The sequence below is a fragment of the Pezoporus flaviventris genome, unplaced genomic scaffold (genome assembly GCF_033815535.1).
Source record: "Pezoporus flaviventris isolate CSIRO_AGI_PZ_B2104156 unplaced genomic scaffold, CSIRO_AGI_Pfla_v1 ptg000007l, whole genome shotgun sequence".
In the NCBI taxonomy this organism is placed as follows: Eukaryota; Metazoa; Chordata; class Aves; order Psittaciformes; family Psittacidae; genus Pezoporus; species Pezoporus flaviventris.
The window spans coordinates 21,308,263-21,327,705 of record NW_026892555.1 but is presented as its reverse complement, the minus strand read 5'-3'; the positions used below and the strand labels follow the sequence as shown (position 1 = coordinate 21,327,705).

The 19,443-nt window shown below is 36.4% G+C and overlaps 1 protein-coding gene across 8 annotated transcripts in view; it reads left to right on the top strand.

Annotated features, from left to right (window-relative positions):
* VPS13B (vacuolar protein sorting 13 homolog B) overlaps positions 1-19,443 on the top strand; it is a 439,608-nt gene that overhangs the window by 239,236 nt on the left and 180,929 nt on the right. For 5 of the 8 annotated variants that reach the window (XM_061448008.1, XM_061448010.1, XM_061448006.1 and 2 more), the window contains 5 exons: positions 4,112-4,283; positions 5,267-5,381; positions 7,360-7,501; positions 9,302-9,710; positions 15,579-15,690. In XM_061448008.1, coding sequence (XP_061303992.1) covers positions 4,112-4,283; positions 5,267-5,381; positions 7,360-7,501; positions 9,302-9,710; positions 15,579-15,690 — 950 coding nt within the window. Of the gene's footprint in view, positions 1-4,111; positions 4,284-5,266; positions 5,382-6,523; positions 6,591-7,359; positions 7,502-9,301; positions 9,711-10,607; positions 10,737-15,578; positions 15,691-19,443 lie in introns of those variants that run through there. The other 3 variants (XR_009742462.1, XM_061448011.1, XM_061448013.1) reach the window with 3 other exon arrangements.

The window sequence follows — 19,443 nt, the reverse complement described above, 5'->3', positions numbered from 1 at the left end:
GTAACCTTGTGCAAAAATTGTCAACTGGAAGATTCTCTGAGCGCCATAGTACAGCATTTGATATCTTCAGAAGGCTAATCTTAAAGAAAAGTGTGGGAAAATTAGTGTCAGTTTTCTACAGAACAAAGTTATCTCTGTGCTCAAACCACTAAACAAAACCAGCTCTCTATGAAAAAAAAAGTCAACAAAATGTATAAAACATCTGAAGACATTAAATTGCGAAAATAAAAGAAACCAATTATAAAATTCAGAACTTGCCATGGTGGCAGTGCGTATTTGCTCTTAACCATACCCTTTCATTTACTATTGTTTTATTTTTCTTTTTTTAACTATCAGAAATGTAGAGACCTGCCAAACTTTAGAACAAAGTCAGTTTTCATACAAAAAACATTTTGGAGCATGTCCAGTGGGAGAGTGAGGGTGTGTGTGCAAGGCAAGGAGGAAACTGACTGTGCTTCCCACCCCCTCTGTCACAGTTTGTGAGATACAGTTTGGCAAATTAAGTGTCTGAAGTGTTGTCTGAAGTACAGAAAGAACGTGAAATATACTCCAGCTGTAAAAAAAAAAAAAAAAAAGGAGGAGGACACCGCAGGGTCCTTTATATAAAATAATATAAAATAATAAAAAATAATTTATTAGGTTTAAATAATTGGCTTCCAATTCTTGATATCCTGTGAAATCCATCTAAGGATCTGAGCTAAGAGGGCTCAGAGAGATTGCAGGAGGTGGGCCTATTTAGTCTAGAGAAGACTGAAAGGGGGTTTCAGTGCCCGGCAACAGTATGAGGAGCAGTGGCCATAAACTAAAACAGAAGAAGTTTAACCTCAGCATGGGGAAGAACTTGTTTACATTGAGGGTGGCAGAGCACTGGAACAGGCTGCTCAGGAGGGTCATGGAGTCTCCTTCTGTGGAGAAATTCAAAACCTGCCTAACCTGCTCTAGGTGGCCCTGGTTTGGCAGGGGATTGGATGAGGTGATCTGCACAGGACCCTTCCAAACAGAACAATTCTGTGATTCAGTGAAATTGTCTTTGGGTGGCTCCTTCATGCACAGGCAGCTGTGATTTCTTTCTGGTTAATCTTGCTCTTACCCTTTTGTCCTTGTCCAGTCACTTCAGATCAGTCTGAAGTTTGAAAAAACAGGCATTTTTTAATTTGCTGTTCCCTAGCCACTGATTATTAGTAATAATAGCACTAATCTCTAATCCTAGAGATTTAAAAAGTTGAACTACTTAAAATTTAGAAACAGAAGCTTTAATTCTAGAAACTCTCAGGGTATATTTTGCACATACCTGAATTAGGTCCTAGCTAGTTACATTCATAACGAAAAGACACTGTTAGATGGATTAATAGTCCTGAATCATGGTAAAGTTAGAATTGGACTCATATTTCTTTGTTTTCCTCTTCACAAATGATATCTGAAGAGCAAAAGCTCATCTTCATTTGAATGACATTTCATAAAGCAAAATCTGATTTCTCAGTCCATATAGCAAGTGTTGCAGTTTGCTTCTAAATCTAGCTATGATGATTTTTAAAAAATGTACCAGCTTATAATAAAATATATATAATATTATGGAAATACCACTGATTTTCTTAAAACTTCATTGATGAGAATAGGATATTTATTTTTTGACTTCTGTAGTATCACCACGGAATGAGCATTACAGTGCTATATAGCATCTCCATCAGTACTGAGCCTGAAGTTTTGTCTTATGGAGCTATAGCCTGATTTCTTTCCTTTCATTCACTTTCAAGAGTGAGATGAGGAGACTGAAACCAAGAAACCTGATACTAGCAGCAGCTAACTTTTTACATCTCAAGATCTTAACAATTTTCAAAGATGGTGTGGTTTAACCCCAGTGGGCAACTAAGTAGCATGCAGCCGCATGCATGCACATGCGTGCTGCGGGGAAGAGAATCAGAAAAAGGGTAAAACCTGTGGGTTGAGACAAGAACAGTGTAATAATTGAAATAAAGTACAATATAATAATAGTAGCAGTATTAATAGTGAAGAGGGAGATAACACAATTGCTGACTAATGCCCAGCCAGTCCCTGAGCAGTGGTCGCCACCCTCCAGCAAACTCCCATCAGTTTATATAATAAGCATGATGTTCTATGATATGGAATGTCTCTTTGGCTAGTTTGGGTCAGGTGTCCTGTCTGTTCTCTCCCAGCTTCTTGTGCCCCCCTCACTGGCAGAGCATGGGAAACTGAGAATTCCTTGACTTAGGATAAGCGCTACTTAGCAGCAACTAAAACGTTGGTGTGTTATCAACATTATTGTCAGACTAAAGCCAAAATACAGCATTATACCAGGAAGAAAATTAACTCTTTCCCAGCTGAAACTGGGATAGATGGTCGCCTATGGCTCTACAGGTAGTTTGTTCAGAGTGCTAAGCAATAATGGCTTAAAGAATAAACATATAAATGGAAGTATACCTGGTTTCTTCCATTTATTTTGATTAATGTAAAGCCACCATTACCATATATAATTGAAGCTGAATTGAATATTAATTTTCATTTCAACATTTCATATTACATCTTTTGAACCGATCCAGATATTCTAATCTTATGTTTAGGTATTATTTTCGAGTAACGTACATATGTTAGTTGTACAAGCTCTCCTTTCCTTGTATGAATGAATAACTCTATTTCAGCTACTGACAGTGTGGATGGTTTCTTACCAATTGTACTAGGTATCCCTGAGGTTTTCAAGGGTAAAGGTCATTTGCTGGTTTTCTCGGTTTTCTCTAAGAGTTTTGCTGGGACAAGAAAAAAAAAATCAGTAAATGTTAATTGAGTGATATAAAGCTGAAGGCGTGAAGCAGAAGCTGTGTTTCAGTGTTTCTCTGAGAAAGAAAGTAGTAAAAATACTCATATTCTTCATTATGCAATAAACTCTAGAAGCGCATTGTCAGACATTGTATTTGGATCTTAAGCTACCTTGTTGTCTTCTCTTACTGTTAGGCTGGTGGTAAGAGGACATGTACACATGATAGAAATCCTATAATTAAACTGTAGGTCTGAGTTGATTGAAAATGTGATTTATCAACATAAATGCTTCCATATGAGCCAAGAAATGTTCATTTGGTTTGGGATAAGTTCTACATATCCAGAAAATAGTTTGCTAACAGAATTTCCATACACACATTCTCTAGTCTTGGACGGCAGAATAACTCAAGTATTGTCAGATTTTAAACTTTGCTACTGAAAGTAAGCTTTTCTGGGATATCTGAAGTTCAAGCAAGTGCATTGTCATTTCTTGCCTGATAGGTTAAAACAAATTCAGTCAAACTGCTATGCTTTCTGTGTAGTTCTGATTCCAGGATGCCTTCTGCAGACATTGTCTCAGTCATGAGATAAATCTCAAAAGTCCTGAGCATGTTGTTCATCATAATTTACAATTCCTAATCCTCCTCACCTTCAATGGAAGTTAAGATTTTGGGTGATTATTGGTCTGTAAATCTTAGAAACAACTTGGCCTTAGTGGATCCAAATGACAATACCATGGTCCTTTCCTTTTGTGCTTGAATAATGAAGAAAATATTCAACACTTGCAACTTGGAGTTGCAAGTGAAGATACTGGTGGATTTTTAATGGCTTCTGATTGTTATTAGTGATATGTGTGTCCATTGCATTCAGTTTAATAGGCTGTAAACACTAGGAGCCAATGAGCAATTACAAGTTTGCATCTTTCCTTTCCTATTTGGAGGCAGCAGGTTCCAGCTAAAGAGCAGGATGAAGTCCCATTGCTGGTAATATTTCAGTTGTGCCATCAAGAACTATCAGAGCATGCCTGCAGGGGTTTAATAAGCCACTGTAGCAGGATTTTCAGTTAAGCTTTCATTTGTCATGATCCTTTCCTGAAAACATTAATCTTTGTGTCGTCTTTGTTGAGTCCTTAATGTTTTAGGGAATGAACAGAGATAATTGATGGTACAGAAGCTTCTACAAGCTCATTTGTCAATGTGGCATATATTTAAGAACATCACAAGTGACAATCACCTTTTTTAAATAACAGAAATATTAAAAAGTGGCGTTTAGGCATAAGAAAAAAGGAGTGGTGAAAAGGAACACTTTTTTTTCTTCAGCTGTTACATTTGTTTCATAGGGTGATTCTCTTCAGGGTGGTGATGATTCTCCATTCTCAGACTCCATTACACTGGAACAAACAACAAGTAATATCGGAGTCTCAAGTGGACGTGTCAGCCTATGGATGCAGTGGATGTTGCCAAAAATTACTATAAAATTGTTTGCTCGTGATCCTAGAAATAATGGCACAGGTATTTAGCATTTTTTTCCTATAGTATACTATTTTAAAATCCATACATTATTTAACAGCATGGAACATTTCGTGACAATATTAAACACTGAAATGCAAAAATAATGGGTTAGATCTATTTTTAAACTAGAGCAACAAGCTGTAGTTAGGTTACTACATGTAATCTGAATTCAGTACTGTTTTTCAGCATGAACTTCCCCTTTCTGGAAAAATTATTATATTAAATTGTCGATAACTTGGTTGTTTTACTTGAGTGCTGTGTTTATTGCCTTAGAAGCAATTGTATTTCATTTTTATTTGATTTAGTAGTGGTTTGTGTCCATGCATAGACACGCAGGTTTTTACTGATAATTTCAAATACAAATTTAACTGAACCATCATAGTATAATCCTTAAAGTCATAGGAAGTTTAATATGGAGTTCAAGTAGAAGTTTCTACTTTTGTGTTGAAATAAGAAATATGTGTGGTACAAAGCTTCTCTTTTTTCTTCGATATTAGAATTGGATTATCATCCGAACAGTAGTTTTTTGAAAGGAACTCAGATTCTGTAAATGTACTGCAAGACTTGAAATTATGTTGTTTTTTTTTCGCTAGGAAACGCTGTTCCTCAGCAATTAACATTGTTACTCATAGAAATATGAATAAAAAAGGAGAATAATGATTAAAAGTAATTTTCAGAGAGATATACATGAACCTTTGATTTTAAAAAACTATTATTGAGACAAAGAAATGTTATATATTCTTAGAGTAAGTATCTTGGCAAATATTTTTTTATACATTTTCAGGAATTATGCTATGAACACTGAACTAAACCCTCCAAGTTTCTACACTTTTGTGTAAAAAGATTTTGATTCTAAGGTTGTTTTTTTTTCTCAGTGTGACACTTGATGCAAAAAAAATAGATTAAATAGATAATTAAATAAATGAAATAGATTAAAACCTGTCAAATTTCAGATTAATCATTTTGTTCTTTGTCTATTGCAGAAGTTTGTGTTGTCAGTGAAGTAGAAGATCTCAGTGCCTCAGTGGATATGCAGGATGTCTATACCAAAATCAAATGTAAAATAGAAAGCTTCAATATTGACCATTACAGAAACAGGTAATTTCTGGAAGTTATTCTACTTTTATTTCACGTAGGAAGAAAGAAGGCAGCAGGTGTTTTGGTTGGTTTGGTTTTTTTTTCTTTATCCTTTTTAATTGTTTTCTTGAATTGAAGGTAACTGTTCAATTTCAGTGAAATTATTTTAACCTGTTAAGTAATAAAATCAGAATTGCATTTTCTCAGAGTTTTATCTGATTCCAAAGAAAACCACAGCAATCAGTATGAATCCAGAGAGTGGTTTTTTCCTACTTACTGCTCTGTTGGTCTGTTAGACGAAGAAAAAAAAAAGTAATTAATTTTAGCTGAACTTTTGAATGGGAAATTCCTTAAATATCTTTTCATGATGTGTTAAAAAGTGGCAACATGTAATGACTTACAGCACCATACTCTACCCTCTTAGGCATAAAAGAAGTTTCTAAAAAACTGAGCTGTTCCTTTGCTGTGGCTTAGCAGCACTGTAACACAGGGAACTGCGCTGATCATCTGTGTCTGTCACGCAGCGCAGTGTTATGCAATGTGCCCAAGCAAGAGCTGGTGTCTGCAAGGTCTTATTGCACAACTGTTGTTCCCAAAATATTGTAGGAAGGAAATACAGTATCAGTTTAGAAAAGTTATAAGCATTTCTAAGACTTTTTTTTTTTTAATCAGCTGCCTGAAAAAAAAAGACATAAAATTTGAATTCCTGTTCTTTTGCCCAATGCAGTTATTGTTTGTACACATTGTATTTTGTAATATTTTATAATCAGGATTTGTACTTTATTTTAAAAAATCTTTTTAAAATCAAGTCATGATGCTTTAAAATGCTTTGGAATCCCAGTAGTTACATCCTCTGAAGAAGCTGCTTTGTCCACAGATTTTATGGAAAGCTTGAGAGAAGGTACTTCATTCCCAGGAGCCGAAGTTCCCTTAGGAATGTTTTCAACTTCAGGGTGTACTTGTTTGCTAAAGTTATATTGAGGCTTTAAAATAAAAAAAAAAACAACCAAACCAGTCAAGCAAAAACTTCTTCTACTTGACAATATTGTTACTGTTGTCATTTATGTTTTGTAATATCTTCAGAATACCTTTCTCTGTCTTTAAATCTTTGTAGTCTAAAGCCAAAAGCAGAGAATAGATAAGGTGAACGTTCTGTCTTCCAGGCCAGGGGGAGACTGGCAGTCAGGACATTTTGAAGGAATATTCCTACAATGCAAAGAAAAGCTTTTGGTGAGATTTCTTTAGTAAACTAAGGTGCTTACCTTGAATAACTCTTCTTCAGCAACATATTTTTCTTTATTCTTCATATGTTAAATAGGAATTCTTCATATGTTAAAGGAATTGTAGTACAAAGTACTTTTTAGTACTTAATAGCTATTTTTTTCTAAATAGTGCAATGATTTGTAACATATATGAATATAGCTTTTCTTTCAGTTTTTTAATTCTTGTAATCATTCTCCTCCTCGTTCTAATGAAGGTATCTGCTGAAAATCCAGGTGTAAGTCCCTTTTCTGTATCCAGGATTTTACTGTACTTTTATTCTCATGGTCTTAATCTCCACCCGCTGACCGATACCCAGCCCAACCCGAGCAGTAATCTAGCCCTTCTGGTTAACTGAACCCAGTTTATATACTGGGCATGACGTGCTGTGGTATGGAATACCCCTTTGGTTAGTTTGGGTCAGGTGTCCTGTCTCTGCTTCCTCCCAGTTTCCCCTCCTCCCTGGCAGAGCAAGAGGCTCAGAAAGTCCTTGGTCAGAGTAAACATTACTGAGCAACAGCTGAAATCATTGGTGTTACCAGCATTGTTTCCAGGCTGAAAGTCAAAACCACAGCACTGCACCAGCTACTAAGAAGGAGAAAAATGACTGCTACTGCTGGACCCAGGACAGTATGGCAAAGGCTTTAGCTTCCAATTATGTAGAAACATGCAAGTTCAATGTATTTCAACTGTTTTTTCTTTTTCTTTCCCTCTTCCATGCCTTGTTCATTACCTCAAGTCTTGGGGAAGATTCTTGGTCTCTGGGGCAATATGGAGGTGTGTTCCTTTCCTGTACTGACAAGCTGAACAGACGTACTTTGTTGGTTCGACCCATCAGCAAGCAGGACCCTTTCAGTAACTTCTCTGGCTTCTTTCCCTCTGTAAGAATCTTTAAAAAAAAATTTTACTACAGAACTTCCACTAATAAATACCAATTGGATTAAAAAACCAAATCCAAAGAAAACAAAAAAAACGCGACAAAAAAACTCAAATGGCTTTAGTTTCTTTCTTGTAATCTCTTTTTGTTGGTACAGAATACATGTATTGCTTATACTGATTGTATTAGTTGTGTTACTTCCCTCTTAGTCTTTAGTAATAGTTGTCAGTCATTTTTTAGTAGGTACAAGAATGAAGGTAGATGTTTCACCACCTGGTATGTAGCAGCAGTCCAGTGCAGTCAATGGGATTAATTTCTATTACAAGTGAGCACATACAGTAATGTTTGAAAACCAAATATGTAACAGCCACTAATGTATACCACATTTTGTTCCTGTAATTTGGATATCTACTTAGGGATTTTAGGACTTTGTATTACTGCAGTATTCCTTTATGCAACCTTTTAAAATCACTTCTATAATTCTGTTATGTAGCAGTTTTATATTTGAGTTATTCTTTTGAATGCTTGGAACATTACTTGCTGATTCAGAATATCTCACACATTTAACCTCTTTTTTCTTGCCTGTTTATCCTTGAAAGACTTTATGTGTTATGACATTGGACTATTTATCTTCACAAATGTATGGATGTACAGAATCACTTTATGTTAGTGGAAGTTCTGTGTGGTCTGATTTATTTTCATCAAGAATAGTGATTGGTAATACTTTCTCTTATTTTGTTTGTTTCAGTTCTTACAGGAAATTAACTTACCAATTTGTTTTAATTTACTTAATCATAAAAGCTTCTAGTTTTTCAGCATTTAAGCTCTATATCCTGTTTATTTAAGAGAAGATATTGTTCCATTAAAAAGTTTAAATAATATTAAATTATTTTAAAATCAAATTTGAAATGCTGAAAGAAGCAACTACTTGCAAAATGTAGTTGCTTTAATTTGTGCTCACATGATTATAGCTAATATTTAAACAAACTGGAATTCTATCAAAATGTTTATTATACTGTTCAAATAACGGTTTTCTTAGTGTTTATTTTTACATTTTTTACTCAGTAACAATGTATTACTGAAAGACTTTCAAAGGTAATATGAAAACTGTTCTATGCATCTTCTGGGAGCTAAGCATACAATTGTCACATTTAGCTGGGAAATATGTCTTGAAGGAATCTGCTGTTTCTAAATTACAGTACAGTTTAGCTTTATTTAAGTGATGTACTTTAGCATGTGGTGCTGCTGTTCTCTTTAAATACTCAGAGGGGACGAGGGCAAAACCAGTTCAATTCTTAGAGTACTTAGTTGACTATGGGTCATTTATACACCCATTTTTAGATGGAGTGAAGCTACCTCAGCATCCATGTGTTATTTTAGCACCATTTGCACATATGGAAGGAGTAATGCAAGGGACTAAGATCTACTTTTGAAATGTCTGAAGTGAAGGAGAAATCAAAATACATATCTGTGTGAAAAATTAACAGAAAAAATGGGTAAACTTTGACCCTTGAATATGTGGGGGTTTTGGCTGATTAGTTTTGAATTGCATATAACATAAATTACCAGAAAACAAAAAGTTCAGCAAATCAGTTTTAGCTGCCGCAGTACAGTGAAGTGTGGATGCACTGTGGACAAATTGTTCTTTCAGAAAAATGAAAGATTTTTTTCTACTATACAAAGACAGTGGAAAACTATTAGAAAATATAGAACCATAAACAACTAACAGAGAATATGAGTGATGGATGTTATATGTGTACATTTTTGCAGCAGTTGTTTGTTTTTATTTTTCTCCTTGAAACAGACAACTGCAAAACTTTTAGATGGCTCACACCAGCAACATGGATTTCTTTCTCTCACTTACACCAAAGCTGTGACAAAAAATGTCCGACACAAACTGATATCAAGAAATGAACGACGAACATTCCATAAACTATCAGAAGGTCACACTGATGGCTCTCCTCACTTCCTCCATGAGATCCTTCTCTCTGCTCAGGCCTTTGATGTGGTCCTCTGTTTTCCTTTGCTTAATGCGATTGCAAGCATTTTTCAAGCCAGGTTTGCAAGGAGTCAAAAAGAGAAAAGAAAATCACCAGGCCAGCCTATGAGGACTCATGCTCTAACTTCCCGCAACTTGCCTCTGATTTACATTAACACTGGTGTAATAAGAGTCTTCTTTCCCAAAAATGAGGAAGATCGTCACACTGCTGAAGGTACAGTATTTATATTATTTTGCTGTTCAATATTGCAAACACGTACTCTAAGTTAAATCACTGACTGTTGCTGGGGCCTTCAGTTGTAAGAGCAGTGTTAGGAAACATCCAACATTCATGCTGCTTCTCTACAGACGTGCTGAAAAGTTTGTTGCTTTCCCAATACCTATATGGTCAAGAATCGTGGAAAGTGAACCCAATTTTGCAGTGGTGATTCTTGCGTTAATCTCATTATGCTGATACCAGTTCAGTCTTCCATAGGCGCCTGTTCCAGCAATGGAGTGTAATCAGGGAGCCTTAGCTCTTGTGGGAATTGGCACCCAGAAAACCATAAAGTAGTGAAGCAGTTTGATGTTCTAGTTCAGTTTGGAGAATGTTATTAAAGTGTACCTTATAATCGATGCCCAAAAGATGGTAATGTTTATCATTTATTTAGTAAATTTTAACCATTCAGACTTCTATGCAAGAGGCTTTCAGGTGTTTAGAGGTGTGGATAGCATAAGCTGTTCTTGCAAACAACAGTAAGTAGCTACTTTATGTATGGTAGTACTTTTTTTCTGTAATAAATTTTTTTCCATTCATGCTTAAAATATATTTACATCCCTATTGAAATATGTGTACGTGAATAAAGAGATTCTGGTGTTAAAATTCCCGCATGTAGCAGCTAGCAGGAGTGTGATTGCTCCCATTGCCAGCAGTTCTCCTAGAGAAAAGTTTTACTGGAATCCTGATATGTTTACATAAGTCCTGTAGGTATGGGTGGTTGGTGGTTTTTTTTACCATTATGTACAATAGCACACAATATAATCCTAAGAGTATAGTCTTTAGGTTTTTCTCACAACCTAATTGCAAGAAGTGCAGACAAGGAGAATTTACATAGATAATTTTTTTTGCCAGCATCCTCTACAATTTTCCAACTGGGAATCCTGAAAACACAGGAAGATAAAAATTAGACTAGCTGTGTTGGCAAGAAAGAATTATGATTGTGGTTGGAAGGGAGTTCTGGGGTGTGCTGTCAAAGATTATTTTTTTTTTTTTTAAACTGTATTTTTGTAGCTCTGTAGCTGTATACTTTGTTAAACAGAAATGATAAACTACTTTGTCCTGTTGCTATCCCTTGCTTGAAAACGCAAGCAAAGAACAGAATAGCAAGCAAAGAACAGAAATGCTACTGTGGGAACAAAATGGTTAAGCATGGAGATAGGAAGAAAAACTATATATGCTTTTGAAGAATAAAGTAAAGATTAGCTTTACTAAATAAGTAAGAAATCCAGCAAACCTCTTCCACTGGAAAAATCTGAAATATGATCCGAAACTCTTCTCTGCTTCTGAATGCGAAATAGTTTTTCTCTTCTACTGCTTATTGTCTTCAAGAACAATAGAAATTAGAAGCAATAATAAGGAATAAGAGCTGAATATGACCCATGTTACTGGTGTACTAGATTAGAAACTTGTTACATGTTGTGGAGATACATCCCCAACATCATCATTCATCATTTACTGATTAAGAGGGGTTTTTAGTCCCTTAAAATTTGGGTGTTTCAAGTTGTGATCACTGCAGTAAAAGTAGAAAAACACTGACCTCAGTTTCTTTTCTAGTCAGTCATCTGCTGTTTGTACCTTGTACCTAGTGATAGCTACTGCAGCTGTCCTCCCCCCCCCCCCCCCAAAAATGCATGTAATTGTAACTTTTTGGGTAGAGTTAAAAAAAAAAAGGCAAATCTGTTCTTTATTCATGCCATGCAGTACCAGACTTGCACAGTTAACTGTGGTGGTACACATACACTATGAAATAAGCAACATCATGGGTTTTATGCTGGGGAATTTACATTTGCACAAGCATGAATATACCCACACGCTTTTATAACCTTTTAGTTTCATGTGGTTTTGCACCAGCACAAGATTAGCATTTCTTTTTGCAATGGACTTGAGGGCTGCCTTCTGTCCTAGGCAATAAGCAATGCTGCTTTCCATCACAGTTTGATCTGTTAATACATCAGGTAGTGTTTCAACCTCTGGCCAACAGCCCACCCTTAGTAATGAAGTAAAGGCAACACAATATATAAAAGCGATATATAACAAATAGAAACAAGAATTACTGCTTAGCAGAACACTGTAAATAAAAATCATAAATTGCAAAAAACTGGTAAGAAGTGGTAAAGGCAGGGAAAATCCACATCTGGCTGGTTTGAGGACAATAGGAATTTTTTTTAGTACGTACTAGAAGTATCAGGAATCACTAGAAAGGCCATGATAAATTTGATGATAGTGAAAAAGAAAAGGCAGCATACTGAATGGATGTATGCCCTGCATTTGTAGAAGTGATATATTCTTGTCACATGAACATGACTCTACTTTGAAGTCTGTCATAACAGATGTCTGTAACATCCTCGTTGCTTATGGTTGAAGAGTGTCAAATCAGTCAGAGTAGCTTGTGCTCAGAGATCTTAGTCTTCTGTGGGTAATTTTTAACACACCTTGGAAGTGCAGGTTTTTAACAGCTGAAGGTATTTCTAGTAAAATGAAAAGTGTGATGTTCAAGTAAAATGAAGAGAGGTAGTGTTATTACTCTCCCCCACAGAATGTAAAGGGAAAAATACCTCTTACAGGGTACAGTTAACAAAGTATTACTTATTTCTGACTAAATAATGGCTTTATGGAAAATTATTTTGTTCAACACATCTGATTGTCATTCTTCATTATGGTTTCAATTCAGTGCAAGGGTTTGATAATCTTAGACTTTTGTAAGGAGTCTGACGTTGTGTCTCATGGTATTCTCATTTAAATACATCCGCATACAATATCTTTGCAAATGTTAAATAAATTTAAAATGGCTAGCTAGTAGTCTAAAAGAAAACCCCAAACCAACTCAAGTTGTCAATTGGGAATAATAAGTGAAATTGGTATTTAATAATCTGAAAGTAAATGTAAAACCATTGCTGTTAATGTCAACGTATGTTGCAAAGAATTTCCTGAGGAAAATAGTGTTAAGCACTCAATAGGCCATGCATCTGGATCACTGTGCTTAAATCAGTGCTTGCAGAAAATATACTAAATCTTGTAAAGCTGAGAATTATGTATCAAGGAAACAATTTATGTTTCAAACTGTATCCTCAGGCTGGAGAGACTATCCTGGGAAACAGTGGCTGGAAACATCTTAACAGTCACAGTGGACGTAGTGAAAGGAAATAAGGGAGGTAGCTGTGCTTCTGCATATTGCAGCTGTAATATCATGTCCATTTTGCTTTTTGTTATAAAAATAGGTATTGATAAAACTGGAGAGGGTGCTGAAAAGCACCAAAAATCTTAATCAGGTGCTGGAGAAGCCATACAAGAAAGGATTAGAAGAGCATAATGTGTTCATCTCAGCAAAAAAAGAAGACTGAGATGAGTGGGTAAAAACAAGTAAGATTGTGAACATTATTACACTTTGGTCTGTTAGTTTTTTCCTACACTGCACTTATATTGAGTAGTGTAGACTTTTTTCCCCCTCCAGTTTTTACACATTTATAATGACTGTGATTATGTTTAATACATTATTCCCAGATTTTGAAAAACTAATGGAAGAAGTCATGGGTTAATGTATGGAGATAAGAATTCAGCATCCTAAATCATTACCACTTGTTAGAAATCAGCTGAAAATATTAAAGCCTGTAACTCTTTCTGGTTTAAGATTGACTTAATTTTTTGACCTTACAGGAAGAACCACGCACAAAAGAACCATATCTTAAAACCTTTACATAATAGAGACTCTGATAAGTAGTCTTACGTTTATTTGGTTTTGCTAAGTGTCAGACACATTAAAATTCTTAGCCTAAGATCTATTTTATTAAGAACCAGTTCTCAGAATTAGACATCTGCTACCTAATCAAGTTGCAGTTACAATCTGAAGTATATTTGGTAACTTTACTCCTTTTTCTTATGTATCAGGGGAAAAAAAAACCCGACACCGCAACTAAACTTTGTGTGCAGTGGCAGGAATTCTAACACTTAGTATAATGCCTTGCCCATATTTTTGATCTAAAAGTTGAAAATGCAGGTTCTGATTTGGTCACAAACAGGATGTTATTGTCAGCTTAACTTTTCTACCTTAGTTCTGGCAAGCAAACCATCTATATTTAGGTGGGGACTAGAGGGTTTGACTTCTGGGCAAAATGTTGTTCAAATGCTTTGTGTATGTCTGTGTCTGCTGAGAGGGAGATGCAGTAGATTCCGTCTTTTCCTCTAAGGAAACTTCAGAGTTAGTTTAGTATGAGTGCGCCCTCAGCAAGTTTGCTGATGACACCAAGCTGTGTGGTCCGGTTGATACGCTGGAGGGAAGGAATGCCATCCAGAGGGACCTTGACACGCTTGTGAGGTGGTGATGCCAACCTCATGAAGTTTAACCATGCCAAGTGCAAGGTCCTACACCTGGGTCAGAGCAATCCCAGGCACAGCTACAGGTTGGGCAGAGAAGAGATTCAGAGCAACTTGAGGGGGTTGGTCGATGAGGAAATGAACATGAGCCGGCTTCAGTGTGCACTTGCAGCCCAGAAAGCCAACCATATCCTGGGCTGATCAAAAGGAGTGTGACCAGCAGGTCGAAGGAGGTGATCCTGCCCCTCTAATCTGCTCTTGTGAGACCACACCTGGAGTATTGTGTGCAGTTCTGGTGTCCTCAACATAAAAAGGACATGGAACTGTTGGAACAAGTCCAGAGGAGGGCCACGAGGATGATCAGGGGACTGGAGCACCTCCTGTATGAAGACAGACTGAGGAAGTTGGGGCTGTTGAGCCTGGAGAAGAGAAGGCTGCATGGAGACCTCATAGCAGCCTTCCAGTATCTGAAGGGGGCCTATAGGGATGCTGAAGAGGAACTATTCATTAGAGACTGTAGTGACAGGACAAGGGGTAACGGGTTAAAACTTAAACAGGGGAAGTTTAGGTTGGATATAAGGTGGAAATTTTTTCCTGTTAGGGTGGTGAGGCACTGGAAGGGGTTGCCCAGGGAGGTTATGAATGCTCCATCCCTGGTGGTGTTGAAGGCCAGGTTGGACGAGGCCTTGGGTGATATGGTTTAGCGTAAGTTGTCCCTGCCCATGGCAGGGGGGTTGGATCTAGATCCTTTCCAACCCTGACGATTCTATGATTCTATTCTATGAGAAATGTGTTGCTATTTTTTTCTGGGCAGAACTTTGGTTTTCTATTTACTATGACTACTGTTTGTTTTTAAAACTGAAAATTTGTAAATGTGGCTGAAATTTGACTATGATGTACATGAAGTGGAAAGCAGAGATCTTTCTTCTTGGAGTAATTTTGCTATTGATGTGAAATTTACTGTCCACTGTTGCATGTTGTTCTTTGTGTATGTGTCAAATTTCAGATTCTCTTTTTCAGTCCTTGCGTTTGAAGTTTTCATGTGTGTTGCAACTGGTACCAAATGCTACTGGGATGGTTACAATAAATATCCTACCGTGTCTCAAGCACCATATTAAAAACGGGGCATGATTCAGCCTGCTTTACATGCTGTTATTTCAGCAGATAAGAAGAAACAGGCAAATCACAAAATAAGTCTGTGGAATACAACCATCAGAGAAAATGAGAGGTCACAGATGAGGATTTAGTTTTGTGATAAAACTCTGTGGGGAAATGAAATAACAATACTTCTGTCTTTTATGTGTTACAAACAGCAGTGCTATTGTTTTTATGGTGTTTCAGTTTTCGGGTTTGTTTCTGGGGTTTTTTATGCATTAGTTGTTGCTCCTGTGCAAAACTGAATCTTTAGCAGACATTCTTATTTAGATATTTTTAAGAAATAGTTTTTCAGAGTTTCTGCTACGAGCATTTGACTTTTAATCAAACACGTATTTTCTCTTCTCCTGACTGCAGCTAATCCAGCAATTAAAGAAGACACTTTGGTTCTCAAGATTGGATCTGTGTCTATGGCTCCTCAGGCTGACAACCCTCTTAGTAGAGCTGTGCTCAGAAAAGACATTTACCAGTAAGTGTTGGAGAGGGGGTTGGGTTTTCATGTATGGTCTCAGAAAAATTCATTTTGGGAGAAGTTAATTGATCAATAAAATGGGTACGTGCAGCCTGTAAAAATACTTTTCACATACAATCTTTTGATATTCAAAACCAGGTTTTTCTGATTTTCTTCACTTGTGGGCTTTCAAACCCATTTAGACAAACCAAGTTCTTCTGTGAAGTGCTGATGAATACCAGAATTTAAATGTCAAGTCATTACGAAGCCTAAGCTCACAGATGAGAACATTTTAAGAGGCTTTCTTTTATTCAGCTACGACTAAGTTCACCTAAGAGAACAGGAAATTTTTTGCGACTACCAAAGTGCTCAGTAGCCATATAGTGTGAAAGAGATAGATCTTAATAATATAAATGGTGAACATATATTCAAACTGTAGGATTCTTGATGTCATGTAGATCAAAGCTGAAAGGAACGCAAACTTCTAAGGAACACTTTCGCAGTAAACACATTTTCTGTGAAAATGCCATGCTCTGGATTGTGTCACTAAGTATGTGCAAACCACACAAATCATATATAGGCAGCAAAACTGGTGAACATATGTAATCAACATGATAAAAGTAATATATGATCCTTAGTAGAGTTGGCACTGTTGCCAGACATGAAAGTATGGTTGCAAATAATACCAAGTGAGAAAAGTCACAGATGAACAAGTGTCTTATACTTCCCGTTGGTCTGTTTTTCAGATGTGGCAATATTTTTAACTACTTCATAGTGCTCTTCAATAGAAATTACAAACATCAAAATCTTTTCCCAGCAGTAAAACATTTACTGCCTGGAAAATGACAGCAAGTTTTACTTTTTTGTCAAGACTAGGATTTTTAGGAGACCATGAAGTATCTCCAGTTTCACTTCTGATCACTTAGAAGTTGTAAGAGAGGCTTTTTCTTCATATTTCCATGTGGAAACATTTAAATTAGTGGTTTTGCTTGTATGTTTAGTTATAGTAGTCGATATCTTCTTTTTCTTTTTTTTTCTTTTCCTTCCTTTGTTAAATGAGCATTGTATCTACTGTATTACTGAACTTTCATGGATGAAATCTTACAGCCTGGCACCAACAACAGCTTTGGGTGGTAGGTCCTGATCCAACTGTCTGTGTGCCCACAGATAAAGAGATCTTCCCAAGATTTTTACAGGCTTTACCTCCTTCTGCCCTCTCAGTCCAAAGAGACTCCCATCTGATATCTGAACCAAGTATACGTTCCACTTCTCATAGCAACCAAAAATTTAAGAGGAAAATCCCCATTCATAAAGTGTAATCTGCAAGTTCCAGCTCCCATAAGGCAGTTCCTGTCACCTAGAGGGGATCTGTGTAATGTTCCTTGTACACACATTACAAATCAGTGAGTAAGCAACAGGAGGGATGCAGTTTACACCTAAAATCAATGAAGCTATGCCAGTTTATATTTATATTTTTGAGTATGATATCTTCGTAATTGTGGCTTTACCTGTAATGCAGAAATCCAGTGCTTTTCAAACCAGAAATCACTCAGTTCCTTAAAGGGCCTGATGCCCTTCTGCATTATGGGTCTCTGGGACTTATATACATAAATTTTCCCACCTAGATTTGTGCAGTGTATATTTGGCTTTCATAGTTTTATACAGTTACAATATGCTCCAGTCCTCCTTTAGAAATCAAGACATTAAATGGGTAAAGTAGAAACAAGCACTGTGCCACAGAGACCTCTCATCTGACTGCTACTGACTTCTTTGTGACCAGCACCACAACACCATGCTTCCTGTATCTTTTTCTGAGTAATGTCTGCCATTTTCAATAATTTCCTCTAACTGCTGCTATCACCATTCTTCTAATTTCTCAGCAGCTGCCAAATGATTCAGTCTTATCTTTGTTCCTTTAAGCATTCAATTATGCTAGCTTTAGTGTTTTTAAAATACATCGGGCAGAGTGTCGAATTACTTTGCAGAGTTTTATGAGACAATATTGAAGTTGGTAGTGGGAGGTCTTTTGTTTTTGGGAAGAGGGTTACTATTTTGATCTGTTCAAGCAAGCTTCAATGCTTTCAAGCAATATAAATTAATATTTTTTTAAGTAAATATATTAAGATTTAAGTTAGGAGTCAAAGTCGGTGCATTTTATAATTATATGTGGGGTTTTTTTTTGATCCAGAACATACTGTAGTTAAGGTTGAAGCCATTCATTTTCTTACACGGCAGTCACTGCTATTAGACCAATGGACTTGTGAGTGGAGTTAGCTTCACCATTTTTCATTTTTTCTTTGGAAAATGAGATAAATACACAAGGCTTTGTATTGTTAGGGCAGGGGACATGGTCTGTCTTCAATGAAAAAAGGCGTCAGGGATATTTTTGGCGCATGGGCCTGATGTTAGTATTTGTTTCTCCAAATGCAAGATTTCTTAACTTACGCAGTATTTACCCTTTTTAACCTGCCCAGGGGAGATGGTTCTAGATAGCAAAAATGTGTAACAGGCTAATATAGAGTGCTTAAAATTCAATTAGTGAAATGAGCAAACCCACACAATGTGTAACTCATGTATTCTGGTGAATGATTTCGTAGTAAATACCAACAGAGGTAGAAGTAGTACAATATGCAGCATTAAAGACTCTAAAAGAAAAAACCATTACAGCAGCCTGTTGATTACTGAAGAATTAGCTGCTACAACATTCTAATAATCCCAACATGTTGTCTTCTTTTTCCAGCCTCTCTTCTCCTCTAATTTGCTTCTGCTGCTTTTAATAGAATAAAAGAAAATAAATTATTGTCTGAACCACTGTCTTTACAGTGTTTCTGGAGTGGGGATACAAACTTAATTTGCGGTGTCACTTTGGTTTAAAGTCTTCTGTTTAGGTCTGAAATACAACCACATGAAATTAATGTCACTTTTGTACTGTTTCATGAGAAAGAATTTTTGCTTCTTATTTAGAAGCTATTCTTCTAAGAAAGGCTGAGAAACATTTTCATGGATAAAGGCTGAATAGAATTCCCAAAAATCTTTTGAATTTTTCCCATAAATTCATGCAAAAAAACCCTGAATGTGCTCATGTATCATTAACAGCATGCCAGGGCATAAAGGTAAATCTGGAATGGCTGCAGGTCATACTAAATAAGCCAGGCCACTTCTGGCCTCTAAGCTGAAGTGACTCCATCTATGTCTTAGGAAAAAATATCTTACTTGCTTAACTTTGAAAGAGAACTAAATTGAAGGTGGAATGTTGAGAAAACCATGTGCCTCAAAAGTTTGGGCACAAATATTTTTGCAAGTGGTTATTGAAAGTTGGAAAGAAATGTGTTGACATGGTAACTTCAGTTTTCTTACAGCATATAAAAATTAGTCTAAAAATAACTATTTCCTCCAGTAGAAAACAGGCTAATTTAATTATGCAGTAAACAAAGATGCATATACCATAACAGTAACTATAGGTCCCCTTGAAGAAGTTGACACATTTTCAGCTGTTCACAGCAAGAGACAATTTTTCCTTTTCAGTTTTCCCCCTGTGCCACTAAATCCTAAAGTTGGTTTGTTTTAATGATTTTTCATGAACTTCTGATTCTTAAACCCCAGCTAAGGTATGCTTCTCTTCAAACAGAATTGTATGTTACCTTCAAGAAACCACCAATTCTGGAGCAGAACTCTTGTAGATACCAGAAGGGCTCGGGATGGGGAGCAGGGTAAAGGAGATGGATGAAGAAGCAAGTGAGGCAGCTGCTTACCCTTGCTAAAGCGAGGGAA